The 22,289-nt window shown below is 35.9% G+C and overlaps 2 protein-coding genes across 4 annotated transcripts; both read right to left on the bottom strand.

Annotated features, from left to right (window-relative positions):
* Positions 1–540: 540 nt before the first annotated feature.
* LOC117617549 (protein argonaute 4A-like) lies at positions 541–21,048 on the bottom strand. 3 transcript variants are annotated; one of them, XM_034346969.1, is made up of 24 exons: positions 9,243–9,459; positions 8,201–8,264; positions 6,430–6,679; positions 6,134–6,339; positions 5,829–6,053; positions 5,617–5,753; positions 5,440–5,537; positions 5,263–5,360; positions 5,025–5,184; positions 4,831–4,947; positions 4,644–4,751; positions 4,469–4,531; positions 4,268–4,381; positions 3,994–4,159; positions 3,796–3,908; positions 3,541–3,678; positions 3,298–3,428; positions 3,119–3,184; positions 2,470–2,533; positions 2,265–2,376; positions 2,090–2,163; positions 1,804–1,898; positions 1,630–1,661; positions 541–996 (listed from the first exon to the last, which is right to left on the bottom strand). In XM_034346969.1, the coding sequence occupies exons 3-24, from the start codon at positions 6,667–6,669 to the stop codon at positions 818–820; spliced, it is 2,736 nt and encodes a 911-aa protein (XP_034202860.1). In that variant the 5' UTR covers positions 6,670–6,679; positions 8,201–8,264; positions 9,243–9,459; the 3' UTR covers positions 541–817. The 3 variants fall into 3 exon arrangements, with proteins under 3 accessions (XP_034202860.1, XP_034202861.1, XP_034202859.1); XM_034346970.1 differs by lacking the exons at positions 8,201–8,264; positions 9,243–9,459 and adding an exon at positions 21,030–21,048; XM_034346968.1 differs by lacking the exon at positions 8,201–8,264.
* Positions 13,043–21,154, bottom strand: LOC117617550 (protein argonaute 4A-like). Its single transcript, XM_034346971.1, has 23 exons — positions 21,030–21,154; positions 18,418–18,675; positions 18,124–18,329; positions 17,819–18,043; positions 17,608–17,741; positions 17,434–17,531; positions 17,257–17,354; positions 17,014–17,173; positions 16,825–16,941; positions 16,639–16,746; positions 16,453–16,515; positions 16,253–16,366; positions 15,995–16,154; positions 15,811–15,923; positions 15,563–15,700; positions 15,297–15,427; positions 15,107–15,172; positions 14,425–14,488; positions 14,217–14,328; positions 14,046–14,119; positions 13,797–13,891; positions 13,638–13,669; positions 13,043–13,357 (listed from the first exon to the last, which is right to left on the bottom strand). Exons 2-23 carry the CDS (start codon positions 18,655–18,657, stop codon positions 13,197–13,199), a joined length of 2,709 nt encoding a protein of 902 aa, XP_034202862.1. The 5' UTR covers positions 18,658–18,675; positions 21,030–21,154; the 3' UTR covers positions 13,043–13,196.
* Between the last annotated feature and the right edge of the window lie 1,135 nt (positions 21,155–22,289).

Raw genomic sequence — 22,289 nt, 5'->3', positions numbered from 1 at the left:
TCAGAGATATGCAATATACTTCAAATATAGGTAGTCCATTATTAAGTTCCACATTGGAGACATTTTAAGTTAAAACATCACACCTAGAGATCCATTGAGCTTAACGTCACCCAAAGTATTATTTTTATTTTTTCACAAATTGAGACTCATGTCCAAACTCTTCTGGTTCTTCCTATCACCACAAAAACTCAAGTAGAGAAATTTTGCTTTAGCTTAGATTTAATACTTCTCATTTCTAAGAATGAGATAACTTTCAATGGAAATTGAACCCAAATCGGGAGGACCAAAATTCCAACGGTGCTTGTCCCCTGTTGGTTCTTATGTTCTTTTGGATAGTTGAGATATTTGTGAAGCGTAAAACTATTGAAAAAGAAAATAAGCATCCACAATAGTAGATGGAGGAGATTGAAAAATAGAGGCAGCAGTATCAGTCTGTGTTGTCAGTTATCTGTTATGCACTTTATCTAGAAAAAAATTATTATGTGGGTATTTTTTGTTCAGGAAGCAATGATTATTTTTGCCCTTGTCACAAAAACAATCTACTCAAATCAAAACTGTATTTGTATTTTTGTTTTCATATCTGAATTCTGCTTTGACAACATTTTGCACACTATCATATAAGGATTAATTCTTAAAAACAGAAATCATCAATACATGATTTCTGAAATGTTTCAGCTTTAGATAATTTCAACTACAAATGATATACAAGCTAGTGAAATTCCTATTCAAATCCGTAAACTCAAAACAGTTGGTTCACAAAAACTTCATATGCTATTATGAAGCCATCCTCCATGGGATATGAAATTGAAACCAATCTTCAGCAGAAGAACATGGAGTTGATCACATTAGCATGAAGCCGGGGCAACTCGGGCACGGCCACACCACCAGCAACAGTCACACCACCACCATGGCTTGAGGAAGTCTCAGACATATCATCAAACTTAATGAACTGTGAAATCTGGGCGGCAGCTAGATGGGCGTAGCAGATTGGAGCAACTGCAGCAAAGAGAAAACGGCATAGGTAAACACTAAAAAAACAGAGCAAAAAAAAATAAAAATAAAGACTGAAGATGTGACTTTCGTCCAAAAAAAAAGACTGAAGATGCGACTTAAAAAATGAACTTTTACTCTTTAAATTTCTTGCCATTTATAACTCTACAATTGTTCAGACAACGATTTCAAGTAGGGTATGATTTTCTATACAGAAAATAGGCTGTCAAGTGACAAATCATATTACTAGTGCAGCTACAAAAAATTCAAGCAGGCTTATGGCATCAGCATAAGAGTAGTAAGTAGCAAGAGTGACATTATAATTTATTGGCTTTCTAAGGGCCCGTTTGATAACCATTTCAGTTTTAGTTTTTTGTGTTAGAGTATAGAGGAAAAGGAAGGAGAATGAAAGTGAGAATGAGAGTGAAGATGGGATTGAGATGAAAGATGAGAGATGGGAGGATGGGAGGGAGGAGTAACAAAAGTGAAAACAAAAACTAAAAACTGAAATCTATTTGAAAAAATGAAAAATAAAAACTAAAAACAAAATAGTTATCAAACGGCCCTAAATTTTTCTAAGCAGTCTATAAGTTGAAGGCAATTACATAAAGGTCTACAAATCAGGATTATGTATATTACCCACAGAGATGGCTGTAGTGCTCCTTTGGTACCTGTACAGAATTCAAAGCAAGGTTGTCAGGTTTGAATTTTACTCCAATAACCTATATTTCCCCAGGTATTTGTATCTTGGGACGTAGTTGACTATTCCTCTCTTTTTCCTTACTAAATCTGAAACACGAGTATACTACTTACACATATGATAGAGAATGAACAAGTTCTTGCAAATCATCTGCTGAAAACCCAAGTTCATCGTATAGAACATGATAATGAGTAGGTCGAGTAGTCCCCTACATAAACAATCCAAAGTCGGTTGAATTTTCCATTCGAAGTAGCTCAATAAGATAATACCGTCTAAAACAATTCAGCAGACATGACAATGTCCAGGCACTCAAGACTTAATTATTTGTTTATTCCTTCCTTAATAAACAATAACATATCTTCAGCAAAAAAGCAACAGGTTTTGGTTTAGAATACTCACAATCATCCCAGCATGAGAACACAAGTAGAAATCATTGTTCTTTGGATGGCAAACTTTGTTGTCAATAATTGTGCCTGAGTTTAAGTAATCAAAAGATAAACATGATTTAGAAACAGAAGCACAGTTTTATGTTCTTTTCTATTCTGAAAATTGAACTGATGGTAAAATGACTAACCAGCTGGCACATTTTCAGTAGAACTAGTCTGGAAAAATTTTGTATGATGATTCTTCTGAGCAACAATAACCATGAACTTAGGAGACCAGCTCTCATCAAGGAATTTGCAGGCCTGCAAAACATAAAATACCCCCACGATCGAAGTACGGTTAGAGATTTACTCTTACAAATAAAGCATATAGAAAGTAAAATGTAGATTGGCCACCTGAATAATCTGATCCAGTTCCAAATTCAAGACTTGGTTGAACTGTGATTCACTCACTCCATCCCTAAATAAGATAAAAAACAAGAGAGAGGAAAATCAACAAGGGTTACGCATGATCTCACAACCTTTGCAAAACTACGATAAATGATACAATACAACATTGTTAATCACTGAAACCAGTTGTTTTTAGTGTATAAATTCTTCTATTTGTTGAAAAAATATATCAAATTGACTATCCTGTTTCAAACTACATAGCAAAAAATCAATAAGATGTAGACAAAATGGTATAGAAAAGAATACACAGCCATATCAATACTGTTGGTTGTGAAACACTAGCCTTTCAAGATATGAGATTAATAAGAAACTGCAGATCGTTAAGAATTAAATGTATTACACTCATCAATAACAAAAAAAAACTCAAGATATCCCTTCCTTCTTTATCTTTTTATACTGAATGTTGTGAGACAACGACATAATAGGAAACAGAAAGACAGTACTGGGAGCTAATTACATCGACAGAAGGGCCAATATATAGATTGTATTCTAAAGCTTTTTTTAATAATTTGCGTAATTTACACATCAAACATCCAAAGAGTTCAAAATGAATTTTATAATAAGTATCGTATTGAATATATTAGTAATACCACACCTGAAAATAATTATCTGATCAGGCTTCCTGCTATTTGAAGTAGCATAAAAGTCTAGCAACAATTCCCTGCAAAGAGCACATTTGTTAAATGTCGCAGAACTGTTAATAATTAGATAACAGAAAAAAGGATGCAATATATAAGAGTTTCAGAGTACATGTAAGTGGCGAGAGGAGTCAACCTGATTATGCCCGCATCCTCTTTATCTGATACAGGCTTGAACAAAGAAGCAATCATTTCTACTTTTGGTGATTGAGTACGAACTGCAGCTCGGTACCGAGAAATCAAGGGCCAGTTCCTGGAACTCACCACCTACAAAACATAGAACATGATATAGCAGCAACTCCCACGGTGACCGAGTATGGAGTAAAATTTATGGAAAATAACATGTTTACGAAATGTTCAGTTTAAGAACATGTGTTACCGCTGCAATAGAAGGTACATCTGAACGCCCAGGTGAGCCGTGTGACACATCCATTCCCAAAATCAGAGTGGGGCACTTAGAAACCAAAGGTATAGAAGGAGAATGCTCCACTTGTAGCAAGGAATTCATTCCACCCAGCTACACAAGTGCAGACAAAACAAGGGAAGATCAAAATCAATGCATGAAACGTCAAACACAAATAGTAGACAACACAAGACAATTTCCACAAATGATATTATTGTAACTGAAACATACCTTTGCATTGATTTTCAGGAGCACATTTGTGATGTACTGATCATTAAGTTTTGCAGGAGCAATGCACTGTGTTACAATCCCAAGCTCAGAAAGATTTCTCCTTTTCCATGGACCTTGAGAGTTTGGAGATTTGTCAACACATACATCCTCAACATAAAGTGTGGATAAAAATAATAGAGGAAAGAATCATGAGCTGACCATATATGTCAGAATTCTTCCTCTCTGGAAGAATACACAACAGAAGCTGTGGTGGTCCTGGAAGTTTGGACTTTATGTATTCAATCATCTTGTCTACTCTAACAGGAGCTGGGTCACGTCTATTCTGGTTATTCTCTTCAAATACAAAAAATGGATCATTTATGACCTACAATAAAGAATTTTCTTTTAGAATAAAAATAATCAAATGCATGGATGTACATTATAGAAGTAGCTTTTTTTCTCTATAATTCAGAGAGAGAGAGAGTAATCTCACAATTCCTTTCATCTCTCCACACTTCAACATATTATTGACCAGGTACCGAGTGTCACAGCGAGCAGAGAAATTGCAAATAGCCCAGCGCTCTATTTTCACAGGTTGTATCAATTTCTACACACAGGTAATTGAGTTAAATTCAACATAAAAAATTCAAAGCTTGATGTCAGTGAAACAGAAAATACTTAAGAAGAACAGCACCTTGTTGTTAAAATTCCAACGCCCGTTACGAGGGAAAAAATCTTGTCCATCGCCAACTTTTAGCTGCAGGAAAGGATCAATATACAGAGAAAATGAGAACACACAAATTTCTACAGAACCAAAGAAACTAACCAGATCAATTAAGCAACCGAAAAGGACTATGACGATGTTTTACCTTTGGGGCGGACAAAACACGGCCTTCAACCTGCACAAAGTCAGCACCGATTGATATTCCAGATGAACGAAGCATCAGGTCAGCATCATATTTACTAGTCTTCAGTGCCTGAGAGAATCAAAATTTGAGGTGTCAGTAAGTTTAAGAGGCAAAGATAAAACTACATCACATAGACGGCATAACTTACATCACGCAGAACTGACATCCGCTCTTGGGGCTTTTGCCGAGACTTCTCCACTAGCGAAGCCCTTTGCAAACTGGATAAAGCTTTGGTATAGCGTTGCAATGAAACCAAGTTGCAGAGCTACAGGAGCGAAGAAGAATGAAAAAGAAAATTCTAATATTAACCTAAACAATAAATTATTGACGTAATTGTATCACCTCAAGTGGAAAGTAAGATGGACTCTTTGGTTTCCCAACATTGATGCATGGAAAATCTGCTGAATCGCGCACTGGTAAGTGTTTATATTCAGCAAAATAATTAGAAACCGTGATTTCCTCTCCATCACCATCCTGTCCTTTCTTTGTTTTTAGAAAGAACCTAGACACAAATGTAGAGTGGTAAGATCATTGCAAAGCAGTACCAAAAGATTATATCAGAAAGCAGAAAATAAATTACCTCTGCTCCTTGCATGGTTTGTCACTCAATCCAGTGATTTTGTACTCCATCTTAGAGGAATAGGTCGTTATTCTTAGATTCTTTAGCATCCTTTTAGCCTAGTAAAAAATGAAAAAGCTCAGATCATGTGCGAAGCACAACCAATGTAATGTCAAAATTGAAAGGAACCACAACTACCTTAATCCAATCAATCTGGTAAGGAGTCTTAACATTTTGGTTCTCCATGAGGAAGTTGAGAACAGGACCAGGTTTCACGATCATTGTAGTAGATACATCTACATTAAGACAAGGACAGTGATTAACTTGGCAGTAGAATCCCGAAATAAACAAGCCTTCTATTTCTTAGCAACTTACCCATGTTCAGAGACAGACCCCCTTGGGTAGCTCGAAAGCTTGAATGGAAACCCCTGCATCCTAATACACCTGCTCCCAACTCTGCGAAGTTCCTCGGATTGTTATGGAAGAAAGACTGTCGGACAAGGAGACAACCCCTGCAGAAAAAGAGCGTATGATGTGCCAAATAAGAGTGGACTGCCTGAGGAAAGATACAACAGTCAAATACTTACTGCTTTGCTGCATTCTGCCTTAGTATGATATCAAGAACCCTCACTGCTTCCTGAAAATGCTCTGAGTCCTGACCTCGTAATGCATTTACAATTGCTTGCATTGGGATTTTAGTAGCAAAATTGACCTGCACCTTTAAAGTTTTGGATTGAAATTGCTTCTTAACTCTCTTCATATCCCCAGCACTCTCACCTGGGTTTGAACTACCTCCAGGGCTCCCAGTCCTCCTATACATGTGTGAAATAGCCAATGTGATTAGCAAATACGAGAAAGCAAGGAAAATTTATTATGAACCCCAGTATAGTACCTGGTTGATGAGATGTCATCCAATACGACCAAGAAATCGAGTCTGTTACGAGGAAGAGGGCCAACAGTAAACAAGCTTTTCTCTCCATCATAAGCAAATTCTTTATGTTCCAGCTCCGAGCCATATGTTTCTTTAACTTTGTCAAGAACTTTTCTGCCAATGCCTTTCCCATCAACTGGGGTTCCATCCTCATAAAGCATAGCAATCTGTATGTATCATCATTTAACACCGAATATTATTATACAAACATCTATTCCTGCAAATGATACGGCAAGAGAGAGAGCAGAGGGAATTACACTATAATGGAAGAAGTATCCATCAGATTTGTTCACTGCAACTTTGAAATGGTTGGTTAGAAGTGGAATCCTTTGCCCTTTAGATCCAATACCAGGCCTTGTCATGGGAACACGCTTTGGAGTTGATGGTTTTTTAATTAAGTCCAAAGATTTTTCTTCTGCTACAATGGGGACAACATTTGGAGGGATAATGGGTGGTGGAGGAGGAAGTCCATCGCCTTCGGGGTTTGAAGACTCCATTTCTTACGACCTACTCAACCACAAGAGTCATAAATAACGTAGTTAGGTAAAATGCATGCAACGTAAAAGAGTTTATAACATCGTCAAACTTGGAAACCGTACTTGGCAAATTGCCGCATTATGCTTTAGTTAGGCTGCACGTTTACTCCTAGAGGTACCATTTACCACTTAGGATGAATTGGATGAAAAGCACTAAATATTTAATATCAGATTGTATATAATTGGAAAGAAAAGAACACAAGAACGAATACAATCAACGCAAGCAAAGCAGGATGAAAATGATGATTTCAACCATTTTATATATATATATATATGCAGAAATATATACCACCATAACTATAAATATGATGTTGGGACCAACATAACACCTAACACTTAGGCACTAAAATTAACATATCGCAATTCAATTCCATCAAGGTGTCTTTGCTACATAAAACTACTATATATTGTGAAAAAAAATGTAAGTTCTGGCCCATATAACTATTCAATACATCACAACTTTCTAAGATGCAGAAGATAATAGGAAAGGAGTTGAAAGATCTTATTTCTCCATTTATATAACCTCACCAAGTTATATGAAGAAGAAACTAGGAGGTAAATTCTGAATTTTACCAATAGATAAAAATTAAACCAGCCTTTATAGAAATGATGCTACTAGTAATACATAATAATCTGCTTTTAAAGGGATATCCAAGAAAGGAAGGTTTAAAAAAAAGGTTAGAGAATCAGGAAATAGGCTATATTTGACCACCATTTCACATAGCATATTGACAGTAAAAAAAATTTTAAAAAAAACAATAAAAATAGGAAAACAGTAAATTATTAAATACAAGTCCTAAAAAAAACACTCGAAGCTATTTTATTTGTTAAACAAAAATCAATGGCATGCTCAGTCGTTAACATATATATAAAAGCTAAAAATATTCAGCCATCAAAACAGAGCATAAAGAAAAAGGAAAGGAAAACAGAAATAACCCATCTATCAAATCTAAGCCAAACCAAAAGTGCATAGTGCATTTTAAGGAAGAAAAGAAAAGAAACATATATATGTGGTTTTTTAATCCACTAAAAAAAAGTCATCAAGGGGAAAAACTAAAACAGTCACCAAGAACAATAGTATTATAGAAACACATAAGCACAAATAAATAAAATAAAATCCAATGAAAGCATGAAAATGGCAGTAATGAAAACAACACTCAGATAGAATTCTGTAAACAACATCCAAACAGACTTGNNAAGCACTTTTAAAATTTGTACTGTAACACAAATTTAAAAATATTAAGAAAAAGGACCTTTCTATTTGCTGACAGAAAGACAGATATTTCTACAAAAGAAAAACAAGAAACAAGGAAACCTAGCGACAGCTGCTGCTAAGAAGCAACACCGAAAAAATATTGCATTGTGGAAGATGGCATAAATTTTGAACGACGCTTTCGGATGCCAAAGTTTACAAAGAAAAATACCCAAAAACAAAAAAACCAAAAAAAAAAAAAGCCCAAGCAAAAACAGATATATTTATACATACACACACATGCAAACACGCAAATATGCACTCTCTGTACTCCGACCTAGTCGTCAGAAACCAAAGGGCAAACCTACAAGCACAGACGAACAAAAAAATGAAAAGGCAAGCTTACCCACTAGTAGCACCAGCGTCAGAGTTCCAAAAATGGCGGTCAAAGAAGAAAAAAATATAACGGAGAAAGAGAAAAAGAGAGACGTGTGAGAGCTGTACCACCAAAAATCTGAAAACCCACAAACACAGAAGAGGAAACAAAAGACAAATCCACAAACGCAGAATAGGAAAATCCAAGAAAGCGAAGCAACCCACCACAAAAACAATGTCTGGCTTTCACGAATCAAGCATAGATAATACTGACCTGCAAGACTATAAAATAGTAACAATAACCACAAATGTGAAAAGCCAGAAGAAATTTTTTTAAAAATGAGAGAAAAACTCAAAAGCAAATCCGATTCTTCAAAAACCAAAAACTAACACACAAACACAGGCTCACAAAATTAAAGCAAGTAAAAACAAGCCTCATAGCTCTAAAACAAAGGCTCCTTCACGTAGTAAACGGACAAACAAAATCAAACAAAACAAGTCGAACCAGTACTCAAACAAAGCATCAGAGCTCTTAAAGTAGCCTTTTTCACTTATGGTAAGCATATATACTGATCAGAAGCCAAACCCAGCAGAAAAAAAATGGCGAGAAAGAGAGAGAGAGAGACCTGTGAAAACCCAAAAGAATTTGTTTTTTTTTTTTTGTTTTTGTTTTTTTTAATGAGAGAAACTCAAAAGCAAATCCCATTCTTCAGAAACCAAAATCTAACACACAAGCACAGGCTCACAAAATCAAAAGAAGTTAAAACGACCCACTATTAAAACAAGCCTCGTAGCTCTAAAACAATGGCGCTTTCACGTAGTAAACGGACGAACAAAATCAAACAAGGCATCGGGGCTCTAAAAATAGCTTTTTACACGTATGGTTAGCAGAGTATACTGATCAGAGGGGAAACCCAGCAGCAAAAACAAAAAATGGCGAGAAAGAAGAGGAGAGAGAGAGAGAGACCTGTGAGGCTTTGAGAGCACACTGCAGCACCACCCCAAGAGAGAAAAACTCAAAAACCCAAAACGCAGAGGCAAAATCCCAGAGCGCCTTAGGGTTTTTCGCTCTTTTTTTGGTAGGGGTTTTGGGTTTTTGATTAGGAAATATTGTACGGTATTTATATACAAATGGAATCCCAACGGCGTAGGCAACGAGCGAGAGAGAGGGAGGGCAGAGAGAATCAGCAAAAGGCTGCTGCTTGCTTGCCTGCCTTTTTTGCTGCGTTTTTCTTGTGACGCGGTAGCTGTACGGACCCCAAAGGCCAGTAATATAAAGACGCGTGTCTGGTGCGCCCTCGGATGCCCCAGCTCCCAAATTCTAGTTTCCGATCTTGACCCTGCCTTTTCAATTTTATCCCAACTTTGGTCTCCTTAACGACGTTATGACGCGGTTAATCAGCTCTCCGGTTTTGTCCTCATCCTCATTTCTTGAGAAAAGGAGCAACAATTTTCCTTACAGAAATAAAATGTAAATGGATATAATATTTAATATTCCAAACTTTTATTAAGAGATTTTTTTTTTTTTTTTTTGAGAATCAAATCATTATGTTTGTCCTAACAAAGATTAATTAATTTTCTTTTAAAAGTTTAATTAGGTTTTTGGTTGCATGTTTGTGAGGGATTGAACTTCTGAAACTTTCCTGTGATGGAGAGTAATAATGGACAAGGGCTTGTTTTAAATGTTGAGTCCAAGTAGAGGATCTGGATCTATTCTAATCTTATTGTTATAAGAGTTCTATTTTTCCACTAAATCTTTGATAAATCAAACAAATTCAGGACATGGAATGGAAGAAATCCATGACAATAAGGAAAAAGTGAAAGAAAAAAAAATCTAAATTTGAATCTTTTATTTTAAATTTACATGTACAAGTGCAACAACCTAATGCTTTTAGTGTAAGTGGCACTATAACACCTTCCCAATCGAGAAATGGTCGACCACAGTATCAACTATCCATAACAGCCTACTACACTAAATTGAAGGGGCTCTGGGATGAACTTTGCGGCGGTGCCGCGAAGGAGATCATGGAGCTTGAGGAACAAGAAAACATGTCGCATGATCATTATATTGTTTATAATAAGCGAACTTGGAATGATTTTTTTTTCTTTTCAACATTGCCCTAATAGTAATATCCCGCAACAAAATGGAGTCGTAGAGCGAAAGCATCACGGCTGCTTACTCAAGGTTGGACGTGCTCTATGCTTCCAAGTCCATCTTCTCGCACAATTTTTGGGAAAAAGTATCCTCAGTGCACCCACTCCGTTACTTTCCAAGGCCCTCACAATATGAGCAGCCAAAGAAACTAGGGAGGGAGAGAGACCCTGTAAGACTGTGAAAGAGGAAATACTACCACAATTGTGAAAGGCCCCAAAACCAAAATCCCTGCTGCGTCACGTGCCTCTGGTGTTACTTGCGTAATAAGGTAAGAGTATCTGAATAGGCGTGATGCTACAAATGTCATGTCCAGTAGTCTACTGCCGCGTGTCTCTCCTGCCCGTTTGCTTCCCCAACCACTCATATTCTAGCTTCCCATTTTTGACCCTACTTTTTGATCCTATTGGCTGACTCTGCCACTGTACCTACGTTTACTCTGTTCAGCTGCGTTCCCATTATTAAAATATTTTAATTTGCCTCATTTTCGAAGGATCTGGATCCAATGGAAGTAGCAACCCATGTAGCAAATTTAAAAGTTAGAATCATAACATATATGTGAGTTACTTCATAGTAAATTGTTACAAAAAATTATGGTTTTCTTCCTTCCGTAAAAACCAAAAGCAAAACCTTTATATATAAAATAAAATGAAATTTTTTTAAAGATATAGTAAAACTAAAGAAGCAAATAATAGATCACGTAAAAATATTTAGTTTTTAACAGATAGTTTTTGAATGCTTATCTTTCATACTAGTATTTTATATAATAGCCCCTCAACTTTATAATAATTGGCAGACCTACACATGAGCTAGGAGGTGTAGCTACACCTTTTCTCGCCAAAAAATTATGTGCGGTGGTTGGAATTTGTCCCTCTCCACCATGTGTTCGATTAAATGTCTGAAAGAAACTTTGTAATATTTAATTTGATTTTTGCTTCACATAAACTTGTTGTCTCCTAAAATTCTCTTAGTAGTGTATATCTATTTAATAAATATCCATGAGATTTAATCCCCTTATTTGGCATCTGTCCTTTCTTAGTTTATTTATTCAAAGTTTCTCTCTTCTTTGTCGACAAATGTAGATGGGTTCATGGACTCCTTGTATATGGATTTCCCGCACATACTTTTAGTCTTTTAAATGTTGCCCCTCCCCTAAAAGATTCCTGAGACCACTAGTGCTTATAATTCTATCTCTGCCCTTGGTTGGAGGGACAAAGTTTTACATTATAGCAAATGTTAGTATCAAAGTGCCACAAAGGTTAGCAAATGACACTTTCAAAGAAAACATTTGCTTCCTCCATTGGAGAGCTAAAAACTTAACAACATACCTTTTTTTTTTCCTTCACTTTTTTTCTCCAATTTAGATTCAAACAACAGAACTCTTTCCTTTTCTCTACCCCATGGCCTCTCTTCTTCTCCATTTTTACAGCAAATCTTGTTCCTTCATTCTTCTCCATTTTTACTTCAGACAGCATAATTTATTCTCTCACAAAACCCAACAACTCATCTCAGTTTTTTTTTTTTTTTTTTTTTTTTTTACGACGATAGAAAGATATATTAAATGCGAATAGAACAGTTTACATCATGGGCTAGGCAATTAAACAGCCATTCAGGACACACAAAATCCCAGCTATGCCTGCCACCTTTTGTGGGCAGCTTGGTTACATTTCCTTGGAGCATACATCAACTCATCTCAGTTTAATCACTCTTATTCTCCATAAAGACCAGACTTTACCATTTGGGTAGAAAACTTGTCTAAGTATCGTAAATCCAATGTCAAGGGGAAAAAGAGAGTCAAATTTGCGAGGGCAACAAAATCTCAAAATAGAATAGTGACATCAAGTATGGCTGAGAAGAAAATTAAAAACACATTGACTTCATTCGTTTTTTTTTTTTTTTGTTTTTTGTTTTTTAAATGACGAACAAGGCAATTGCGAAGGCCCACACACAATTTAAAAGCACAAGAGATGGTAGATGTTGGGGTTGAAATTCAACAAAACCATTAGATGTTGGAATCTTATTATAGTAAATCTGAAAATCGAAACCTTAATGTCTTGAAATTTATAAATTATTCAAATGAGTGGGAAATGTAGGGAAACGTGAAAGGGGGGAACATAGTTAGTATTTCTCATCATATTTTTAAACACATCCCAATTGTTACCAACATAATAATTACTTCACCATTCCATTCTTAAACTCAATTAATAACCCTGTGTCAGTTTGTTATTTACTAAAGTTATAATAAGCTTTGCATTTCGACCAACAACAAAAAAAGTTTGTAGCTCTAAAGGTTAAGATTGCGTGTCGATTGAGGATTTTTTCTTCTTTTTCATTTTATAATTAGGAAAGATAAAATGGGTCAAGTTGTGTCTCATGAAAACATGACTCATGTTCTTATTTAACAGGGAGAGCATTATTTTGCTATCCCTAACCAATAACGCTATGACAGGCCTCACATGCATGACAACACTTCCACGTGTCATAGAATTATTAGCTAGAGGTAGCAAAACAGTGCTACCCTCTTTGCAACTAAGTTTTTCTCCCTGGGCTATATGGAAAGCAATGATTATTATTTTAGCCCTTACTCTAACGAAAACCTACTCAAATCAAAACTATATATGTATTTTTGTTTTCATATCTGAAATACTTTGACAACATTATACATACCTGATATTGTGATTAGGATTTAATTCTTAGACATGGATATATGTACCATCACAAGGCCAAATATTAGTTATTAGAAACAGATATGAAATTGAAACCAAATCTTCAACAAAAGTACATGGAATTGATCACTTTTGGGTCAAGCCTGGGCAACTCGGGCACGGCCACACCACCAGCATGGCTTGAAGAAGTCTCAGACATATCATCAAACTTGATGAACTGTGAAATCTGGGCTGCAGCAAGATGGGCATAGCAGATTGGAGCAACTGCAATATACAGAAAACCACAAACTCTCAAGAATCTCCAAAAAACACCGTGCAAAGAAACAGGGCAAAAGAGGAAAAATATAGACTAAAGATGTCACTTCAAAAACCAACTTTTAAAATGTTTAATTTTCTTCCAATTTATTGACCTTTTGTTCAGACAACTACAGGCTCACTACAAGAAAGAGGGTGTGACGTGACTAGCAAGAAAAATAAATCATAATTTATTGGTTCCCAATTTTTCTAAGTGATCCGTAAGTTGAAAGACACAACAGGATCTTACCTACAGATACAGCTGTAGTGCTCCTTTGGTACCTGTACAAAATTCGAAGTACGGCGTCAGGTTTGAAAATCATGCATAAATAAACAGAGCCCATTCTTACCCAGGTAGATGTATTTGTACAGATTTTCCTTACTAAATGTGAAAGATGAGTACTCTTACACATATGAAAGCGAATGAACAAGTTCTTGCACGTTATCGGCTGAAAAGCCAAGTTCATCATATAGAACATGATAATGAGCAGGCCGAGTAGTTCCCTACATAAACAATCCAAACTCGGTTGAATTTCACAGTCTAAAACAATAGACGCAACCAGTTTGCTTATTCATTTCCTTCAAAAGCAATAACATCTCAAAAACATGGAGAAACTTATCAAAGAAAAAGAAACAGGCTTTGGTTTAGAATACTCACAATCATCCCAGCATGAGCACACAAATAGAAATCATTGTTCTTGGGATGGCAAACTTTGTTGTCGATAATCGTCCCTAAGTGTAAGTAATCAAAAGATAAGCGTGATTTCGAAACAGAAGCACAGTTTTTCTTTTCTATTCTGAGCATTTAACTGGTGGTGAAATGACTAACCAGGTGGCACATTTTCAGGAGATTTAGTCTGGAAAAATTTTGTATGATGATTCTTCTGAGCAACAATAACCATGAACTTCGGAGACCAGCTCTCATCAAGGAATTTGCAGGCCTGCAAAACAGAAAACACCTCAAGAAGTACAGTTAGAAATTTTCTCTCACAGATAAAGCAAGTAGAAAGCAAAATGTAGATTGGCCAAGTGAAAACCTGAATAATCTGATCCAGTTCCACATTCAGGACTTGGTTGAACTGTGATTCACTCACTCCATCCCTAAATAAGAGAAAATCAAAGTAATAGGAAGATCAACAAGTGTTTGCATGAACGCCAAACCTTTGCAAAACTAAAGTAATTTGATACAACATTGTTAATCATTGAAACCAGTAGTTTGTTAGTTTATAAATTCTTCTTCTACTTGATGAAAAACATATCACATTGACTAGCCTGTTTCCAACTAAAAAAGAAAATATTAACAAGATGTTGAAAAGCATACAAAACCATATCCATACTATTAACATTTCAAGATATGAGATTAATAACATACCGCAGATCGTTAAGGATTAAATGCATGTTTCAGCTAACAGTCACCAATAAAAGAACTCTAGATCTCTCTTCTTCTTTTTTTTCTCTTGTTACTGGACGTTGTGGGAGAAAGCAAAATAGGAAGGGAAAAAAAGACATAACAGTGGGAGCTAGTTACATCACAAAAAGATGAAATTATAAACTTATTCTAAACCTTGTAAGTAAAGATCAAACATAATGCATTTGTTTATATGTGGCTCATTGATCTAATAATGTATGAAATATAAAATGCATGTGATGTATCACTAATGCGCTTGTTCAGATGTAGCTCATTTTATTACTCTATTGAATATATTAGTAATAAATAACCTGAAAATAATTATCTGATCAGGCTTCCTGCCCTTTGAAGAAGCATAAAAGTCTTTTAACAGTTCCCTGAAAAGAGCACATATGTTACAAAATTGTGTGAAACAAAGAGGTAACATTTAATAATATGTCAGAAAAATGGATGCACAGAAATCAGAGTGGCAGAGTATAAGTAAGTTCGAGAGGAGCCAACCTGATTATGCCCTCATCATCTTTATCTGATACAGGCTTGAACAGAGAAGCAATCATTTCTACTCTTGGTGATTGAGTACGAACTGCAGCTCGATAATGAGAAATGGAGGGCCAGTTCCTGGAACTCACCACCTGCAAAATTCCCAAGTATATCATACAAATACAAAGAACATAATAAAGCAGCAACTCTCACGGTGATCGTGTGTGGAGTAAAATTTATGAAAAGATCATGACTGCAAAATGTTCAGTTTAGGGGGCAAATGTTACTGCTGCAATAGAAGGCACTTCTGACCGCCCAGGTGAGCCGTGTGACACATCCATTCCCAAAATCAGAGTGGGCCACTTAGAAACTGAGTGCATAGAAGGAGAACGCTCAACTGTTAGCAAGGAATTCATTCCGCCCAACTGCACAAGTGCAGACAAAAGGGAAGACTAAAATCAATGCATGAAACGTAAAACACAAATAGCAGGCACAAGACAATTTCAACAAATGAAATTATTGTAAAAAAACATGCCTTTGCATTGATTTTCAGGAGCACATTTGTGATGTACTGATCATTCAGTTTTGTAGGAGCAATGCACTGTGTTACAATCCCACGCTCAGAAAGATTTTTCCTTTTCCATGGACCTAGAGAGTTTGGAGAATTGTCAACATAAAGTGTATATAAAAATAATAGTAGAAAAGAATCATGAGCTGACCATATATGTCAGAATTCTTCCTCTCTGGAAGAATACACAACAGAAGCTGTGGTTTTGGTTTGGAAGGAATGTCGTCAAACATCTTTTCCACTCTAACATGAGCTGGGTAACGTCTATTCTGGTAATTCTCTTCAAATATGAAAAATGGATCTTCCATGGTCTACAATAAAGAATTTTCTTTTAGAATAACAAATAATCAAATCAAAAGACTTGCATTATAGAAGTAGCTTTTGTTCTCTATAGTTGAGTAAATCTCACAATTCCTTTCATCTCTGCACACTTTAACATACTATTGACGAGGTACCGAATGTCACAGCGAGCAGAGAAGTTGACAATAGCCCAGCGCCATATTTTCACAGGTTCTACCAGTGTCTACACACAGGTAATTGAGTAAAGTTCAACATAGATTTTCAAAGCCATACACCGGAAAAACAGAAAATACTTGAAAAGAACAGCACCTTGTTATTGAAATTCCAACGCCCATTCCGAGGGAAAAATTCCTGTCCATTGCCAACTTGTAGCTGCAAGAAAGTATCAATAAACAGAGAAAATGAAAACAAACCAATTTCTACTGCACGGTCTGCACCCAAAAAACTAGCCAGATCAATTAAGAAGGTTAAAAAAGGACTATGAAGATGTTTTACCTTTGGGGCTGGCAAAACACGGCCTTCAACCTTCACAAATTCAGCACTAATTGATATTCCAGATGAATGAAGCATCAGGTCAGCATCATATTTACTAGTCTTCAGTGCCTGAGAGGATCAACATTTGAGTTCAGTAGGTTTTTAGACGCAAAGATAAAACTAAATCAAATAGAGGGCATAACTTACATTACGCAGAACTGTCATCTGCTCTTGGGGGTTCTTCCGAGACTGCTCAACTAGCAAAGCCCTTTGTGTACTGGATAAAGCTTTGGTATAGCGTTGCAGTGAAACCAAGTCACAGAACTGCAAGGGCAAAGAAGAATGAAAAAGAAAATTCTAAACCTTAACAAAAAATTTAAAAAGAAAATTCATCACCTCAACTGGAAAGTAAGACGGCCTCTTTGGTTTCCCGACATTGATGCATGGAAAATCTGCTGACTTGCGCACTGGTAAGTTTTTATAGACAGCAAAATAATCGAAAACCGTAATTTCCTCTCCATCACCATCCTGCCCCTTTTTTGTTTTGAGAAAGAACCTAGACACAAATGTAGAGTGGTAAGAATATTGCAAAGCAGTACTTCTTAGATGCATGATTCTTATAAGGCAGAAATTAATTACCTCTGCTCTTTGCATGATTTTTCACTCAATCCAGTGATTCTGTACTCCATGTTAGAGGGATGGGCAGTGATTCTTAGATTTTTTAGCATCCTCTTGGCCTAGTATAAAATAAAAAAGCTCAGATCATGACCGATACACAACCAATGTAATGTCAAAATTGAAGGAAACCACGATTACCTTAATCCAATCAATCTGATCATTATTCTTAACATTTTGGTTCTCCAAGAGGAAGTCGAGAACACTACCAGGTTTCACGATCATTGTAGTGGACACATCTGCATTAAAACAAGGACAGTGATTAACTTGGCAGTAGATTCAAAAAACAAAGCCTTTTATTTTTTGGCAACTTACCCATGTTCAGAGACAGACCCCCTTGGGTAGCTCGAAAACTTGAGTGGAAACCACTGCAGCTCTGTACACCACCTCCCAAAGTTTTGAAGCTCTGATTGTTATGGAAGAAAGACTGTCGGACAAGGAGACAACCCCTGCAGACAAACAGAATACGATGCACCTAATAAAAAAGTGGACTGCCAGAGGAAAGATACCACAGTGAAATACTTACTGCTTTGCTGCATTCTGCCTTAGTACGATATCAAGTACCCTGACTGCTTCCTGAAAATGCTCCGAGTCCTGACCTCGTAATGCATTCACAATTGCTTGCATTGGGATTTTAGTAGCGAAGTTCACCTGCACCTTTAATGTTTTGGATTGATATTGTTTCTTAACTCTCTTCCTATCCCCTGCACTATCAGTTGGGTTGGAACTGCCTTCGGCGCTCCCCATCCTCCTATACGTGTGTGCAAAATGGCCAACATCCTGATCAAATATAAGCGCAAGGGAAATTCATTATGAACCACATGATAGTACCTGATTGATGAGATGCCATCCAATACGATCACGAAATCGAGTCTGTTACGAGGCAGAGAGCCAATCGTAAACAAGCTTTTTTCTCCATCATAAGCAAATTCTTTATGTCCCAGCTCCGAGCCATATGTTTCTTTAACTTTGTCAAGAACTTTTCGTCCAATGCCTTTCTCACCAACTGGGGTTCCATCCTCATAAAGCATATCAATCTGTATCATCATAATAACACCAATACAATTATACAAACATCACTATTCCTGCAAATGATAGGACAACAGAGAGAGTAGAGGGAATTACACTATAATGGAAGAAGTATCCATCAGACTTGTTCACTTCCACTTTGAAATGGTTAGTTAGAAGTGGAATCCTTTGCCCTTTAGATCCAATACCGGGCCTTGCCATGGGAACACGTTTTGGATTTGATGCTTTCTTCATTAGTTCGAGACGTTGATCTTCGGATACAATGGGGACAACATTTGGAGGGATAATGGCTGGAGGAGGTGGAAGTGCAACTTCTTCTGGATTTGAAGACTCCATTTCCTAATACCTGCTCAACTACAAAAGTCATAAATAACGTCGTTAGTTAAAACTTTGCCAAACTTGGAAACAATAATCTCTAGCACACCAACTTTGCCAATCTCCACATTATGCTTTAGTTAGGGAGCAATAAATACTTAACATCAGATTATGCTATTAATACATCATAAGCTGCTTTTAAAGGGAAATGTAAGAAATGAAGGGAAAAACAAAAGGTTAGAGAACCAAGAAGTAGGCTATATCTGACCAACATTTCATAGCAGACACTACTAGAAAATTGAGTAGAAGCCACTGTTTTCTTAGTCGCTGCATCTAAATGGTGGCCATTGCTGATGTAATAGCTACAATTACTGTACATATGTGACACCAAACACATTGCCCCGGGGGACTGTAAAAAGGCCAGAGTTGTAGTAGAGCATGTTGAGAGTCAATTGTTAAATACAAATAGGAAAACTGTTATAACAAAAATGGGTACATACAATTTTATTTTTATCTTTTATACTTGTACTTTAATGTAACTACAGGGAGAGGGATTTAAATTCGGGTACAAAGTGGAGAGCATATCCTCTCTAGCCAACTTGGCTAAACCCATGTTTGCGGGTACATGCAATTGTTAAAGGCTAAACCCATGTTTGTGGGAAGCTATTAATTTATTAAATAAAAATCAATGACATTGACAGGCTTAGTAGACTGCATATATAAAGGCTAAAAATGTTCTGCGATCAAAACAGAGCATAAAGAACAAAACAAAAAGGGAAATAACTCATCTAATCAAATTTAAGCCAAACCAAAAGTGCATGGTGCATTTTTAAAGAAAAAAAAAAAAGAAACATATATATTTGGGGCTTCCGAATCCAAAGAAATGGAATCTTTAGGGGAAAACCTACGGTATTAGTTAAGAATTGAACCCTTTCAACTTAAATAGTTTACACACACAGCCACTTAGTTTTTTACTTCAAACAAAAACCCAAATCTCATATTTCATTTTCCCTTTAAAATCCCTTTTTTAGCCTTTTTTTTTTTTTTTGGGCCATCACCTTTTTCTTAGTCTAAATTAATCTAATTTATTGGAAGGGAACTCAACTTGCTTGCAATTTACGAGGGAAAAGTTAAATTTTCTGAGAAAAGGAACCAGAAAACCTAGCAACAGCTCCTGCTGAGGAGCAGCAAAAAACAATTGCATCTGCTTTCGGATGCTAAGAAAACAAATTCAAAAATACAAAAAATACAAATAGAAAAAAACAAAAACAAAGCCCAAGTTAAATAACTTTTTTGAAAGGGTGTCCCTACGAAATTTTTGTCAATGATCCAATTCATCTATTTTTTAAGTCACATTAATGTATCATCTTTACAAAAAATTAGAAAACGTTTGTGTCCTACAAAATTAATAAACACGGTACTTCAAGAAAGAACTAAAATTTCAATAACTTAATTGAATGGTCAAAAGATATCAAATTCAAGTGTTTTTTTTTGTAGGGTTGATTTTTTAATGATTATCTAAAAAAATAAACGCTTTGGATTAGAAAAATACAATGCAAAGGTGAGCTTTACAAAGAATGTCCCTCAAATAGACTTATTTGAAGAATTCCTCAATAAAAACTATATATATATATATATATATATTATATTGTATTGTATTATATTATACATGCAAACACTCAAATATGAGCTCTGTATAATCAGATCTAGTTGTCAGAAACCAAACGGGAAAACTAGAAGCACAGACCAATAATGCAAAGGCAAACCGACCCACTAGTAACAACAGCGTCAGAGCCCTAAAACAATGGCAGTCGCAGTCTCGCAGAAGGAAAGAGAGACCTGTTAGAGTTGTACAACCAAAACTGTGAAAACCCAAAACCCAGCGCCACTTGTCAGAAGTGAAAGACAAACCCACAAACACAGAACAGGAAAATCCAAGAAACCGAAGCAACTCACCAAAAAAGCAATGCCTGGCTAAGGCTTTCACGTATCAAGCATAGACAATAAAGACCTATGAGACTATAAAATAGTAACAATTACCACAAATGTGAAAACCCAAAGAAATTTAGAAAAAAATGGTTTTTTTCTCCTTTAAAACAGAGAGAAGATAGTGATGGCCATCACAAGTGTGAAAAAATTCAAAAGAAAATCCCATCCTTCAGAAACCAGAATCCTTTTTTTTTTTTTTTTGGGTAAGATACCAAAAATCTAAAACAATGGCTGGCTAGTAGACGGACTAACAAAATGAAAGAAAACAAATCGACCCATTACTCAAAACAAAGCATCGGAACTTTAAAACTAGTTCTTTTCACGTATGGTAAGCATAGACAGAGGCCAAACCCAACAGAAAAAAAAGGGGAGAGAGAGGGAGAGAGAGAGAGAGAGACTGAGACCTGTGAGGCTTTGAGAGCACAATACAGCACCCAAAAGAGAAAACTCAAAAACCCAGAACACAAAAGCAAATCCCAGAATTGCTAAAGAGATTTAATTTTCTTTCTTTTTTGGGTGTGACTTTGGTGTAAGTCTTTTTTATTATGCGGTATTAAAAATGGAATACCTACTACCTGCTATTGTTGCACTCTCTCTCTCTCTCTCTCTCTCTCTCTCTCTCTCCTCAGGCGGTAACTGTACGGATGCAAGGAAAGAAGGGCATGTCCAGTAGCGTAGTGACGCGTGTCGCGGTCCCCTCAGCTGCCCGTCCCCTTGAATTCTAGTTTCAGGTCTTGACCGCTTTTCAATTCTATTACCACTTTTGTCCGCTTAACGACGTTATGACGCGGTCCATCCTCATTTTTTGAGAAAAGGTGCAAAATATTAAAATTTTTCTTTTTTCTTCTTGTTTTTTGTTTTTTTGGGGGTAAATTTAATTGTCATTTTTATTGGAAAATTGGAATACTAGTCAGAGCATCTTCAATCGATATGTCAAATTACCACATAGATATGAAATGATAAAAATTGAGGGTTAAAGTTGCTCTAACTGAGTAGTTAAATCCTATATGGATGTAAATGCTGAAAGAGATATGTCAATAATATATCAAAAAACTTGATGTCAAATATTAATTTAATATTTTTTAGTCATGGTCCCAACTATCATTTACTTTTTTTTAAAACTTTATGAAGCATATGGGCTCTATTTGCTTTTAAAAATATAATAAAATAAGAGGAATGTTAGCAACATTCTCTCTAATCTTGTCATCTTTTCTCTTCTTCTCATATCATGCCATGGGTCACTTTCTTTATACTAAAACAATGTCATTAATGCATAGGTTTTGTTTTTCAAGATTACCCTTAATAAATATATAAACTATCATATTACATTTAATTTATCTAAATTTTTTTCCAAATTAAAAAAATAAAAATAGATATTAATAAAATAATATTTTGCTATACGTCCCCATCTCCATCTCTCAAAACATGTTGCTTCTCTTGCGAGCCACCTATCACTACGTAACATCTTCCTCTCGCCCCTTGTTGCTCGGTTGTTTTTCAATGTTTTCATATATTCCTTTTTAATGTTTTAATTATTAATATCCTAAAACTGATAATTTAAATAAAAAAATTAAATTGAACTTTGTATTTTTTTCAGGAACTGAGGGGGTATTTTATATCATTCCAAATTTGAAATGCTACCAAACGACAAAAGGGTTATACAT

The sequence above is a fragment of the Prunus dulcis genome, chromosome 2 (assembly GCF_902201215.1).
Source record: "Prunus dulcis chromosome 2, ALMONDv2, whole genome shotgun sequence".
Taxonomy (NCBI): Eukaryota; Viridiplantae; Streptophyta; class Magnoliopsida; order Rosales; family Rosaceae; genus Prunus; species Prunus dulcis.
The sequence above is the reverse complement of the archived record's forward strand: the minus strand, read 5'-3'. Positions and strand labels throughout refer to the sequence as shown.

Bases quoted from the DNA above. Each gene is read 5' to 3' on its own strand.
- LOC117617550 (XM_034346971.1), bottom strand. From the start codon at position 18,657: ATGGAGTCTTCAAATCCAGAAGAAGTTGCACTTCCACCTCCTCCAGCC. The intron at 16,367-16,452 runs GTGCTGTTCTTT...ACCTGTGTGTAG, and splicing joins GTTGGAATTTCAATAACAAG to ACACTGGTAGAACCTGTGAA. The intron at 14,489-15,106 runs GTTATTTATTAC...TCTCTTATTTAG, and splicing joins GATCAGATAATTATTTTCAG to GGATGGAGTGAGTGAATCAC.
- LOC117617549 (XM_034346970.1), bottom strand. From the start codon at position 6,669: ATGGAGTCTTCAAACCCCGAAGGCGATGGACTTCCTCCTCCACCACCC. The intron at 5,361-5,439 runs GTAGTTGTGGTT...ATTTTTTACTAG, and splicing joins ACCAGATTGATTGGATTAAG to GCTAAAAGGATGCTAAAGAA. The intron at 5,185-5,262 runs GTAATTTATTTT...ATTTGTGTCTAG, and splicing joins AAACCATGCAAGGAGCAGAG to GTTCTTTCTAAAAACAAAGA.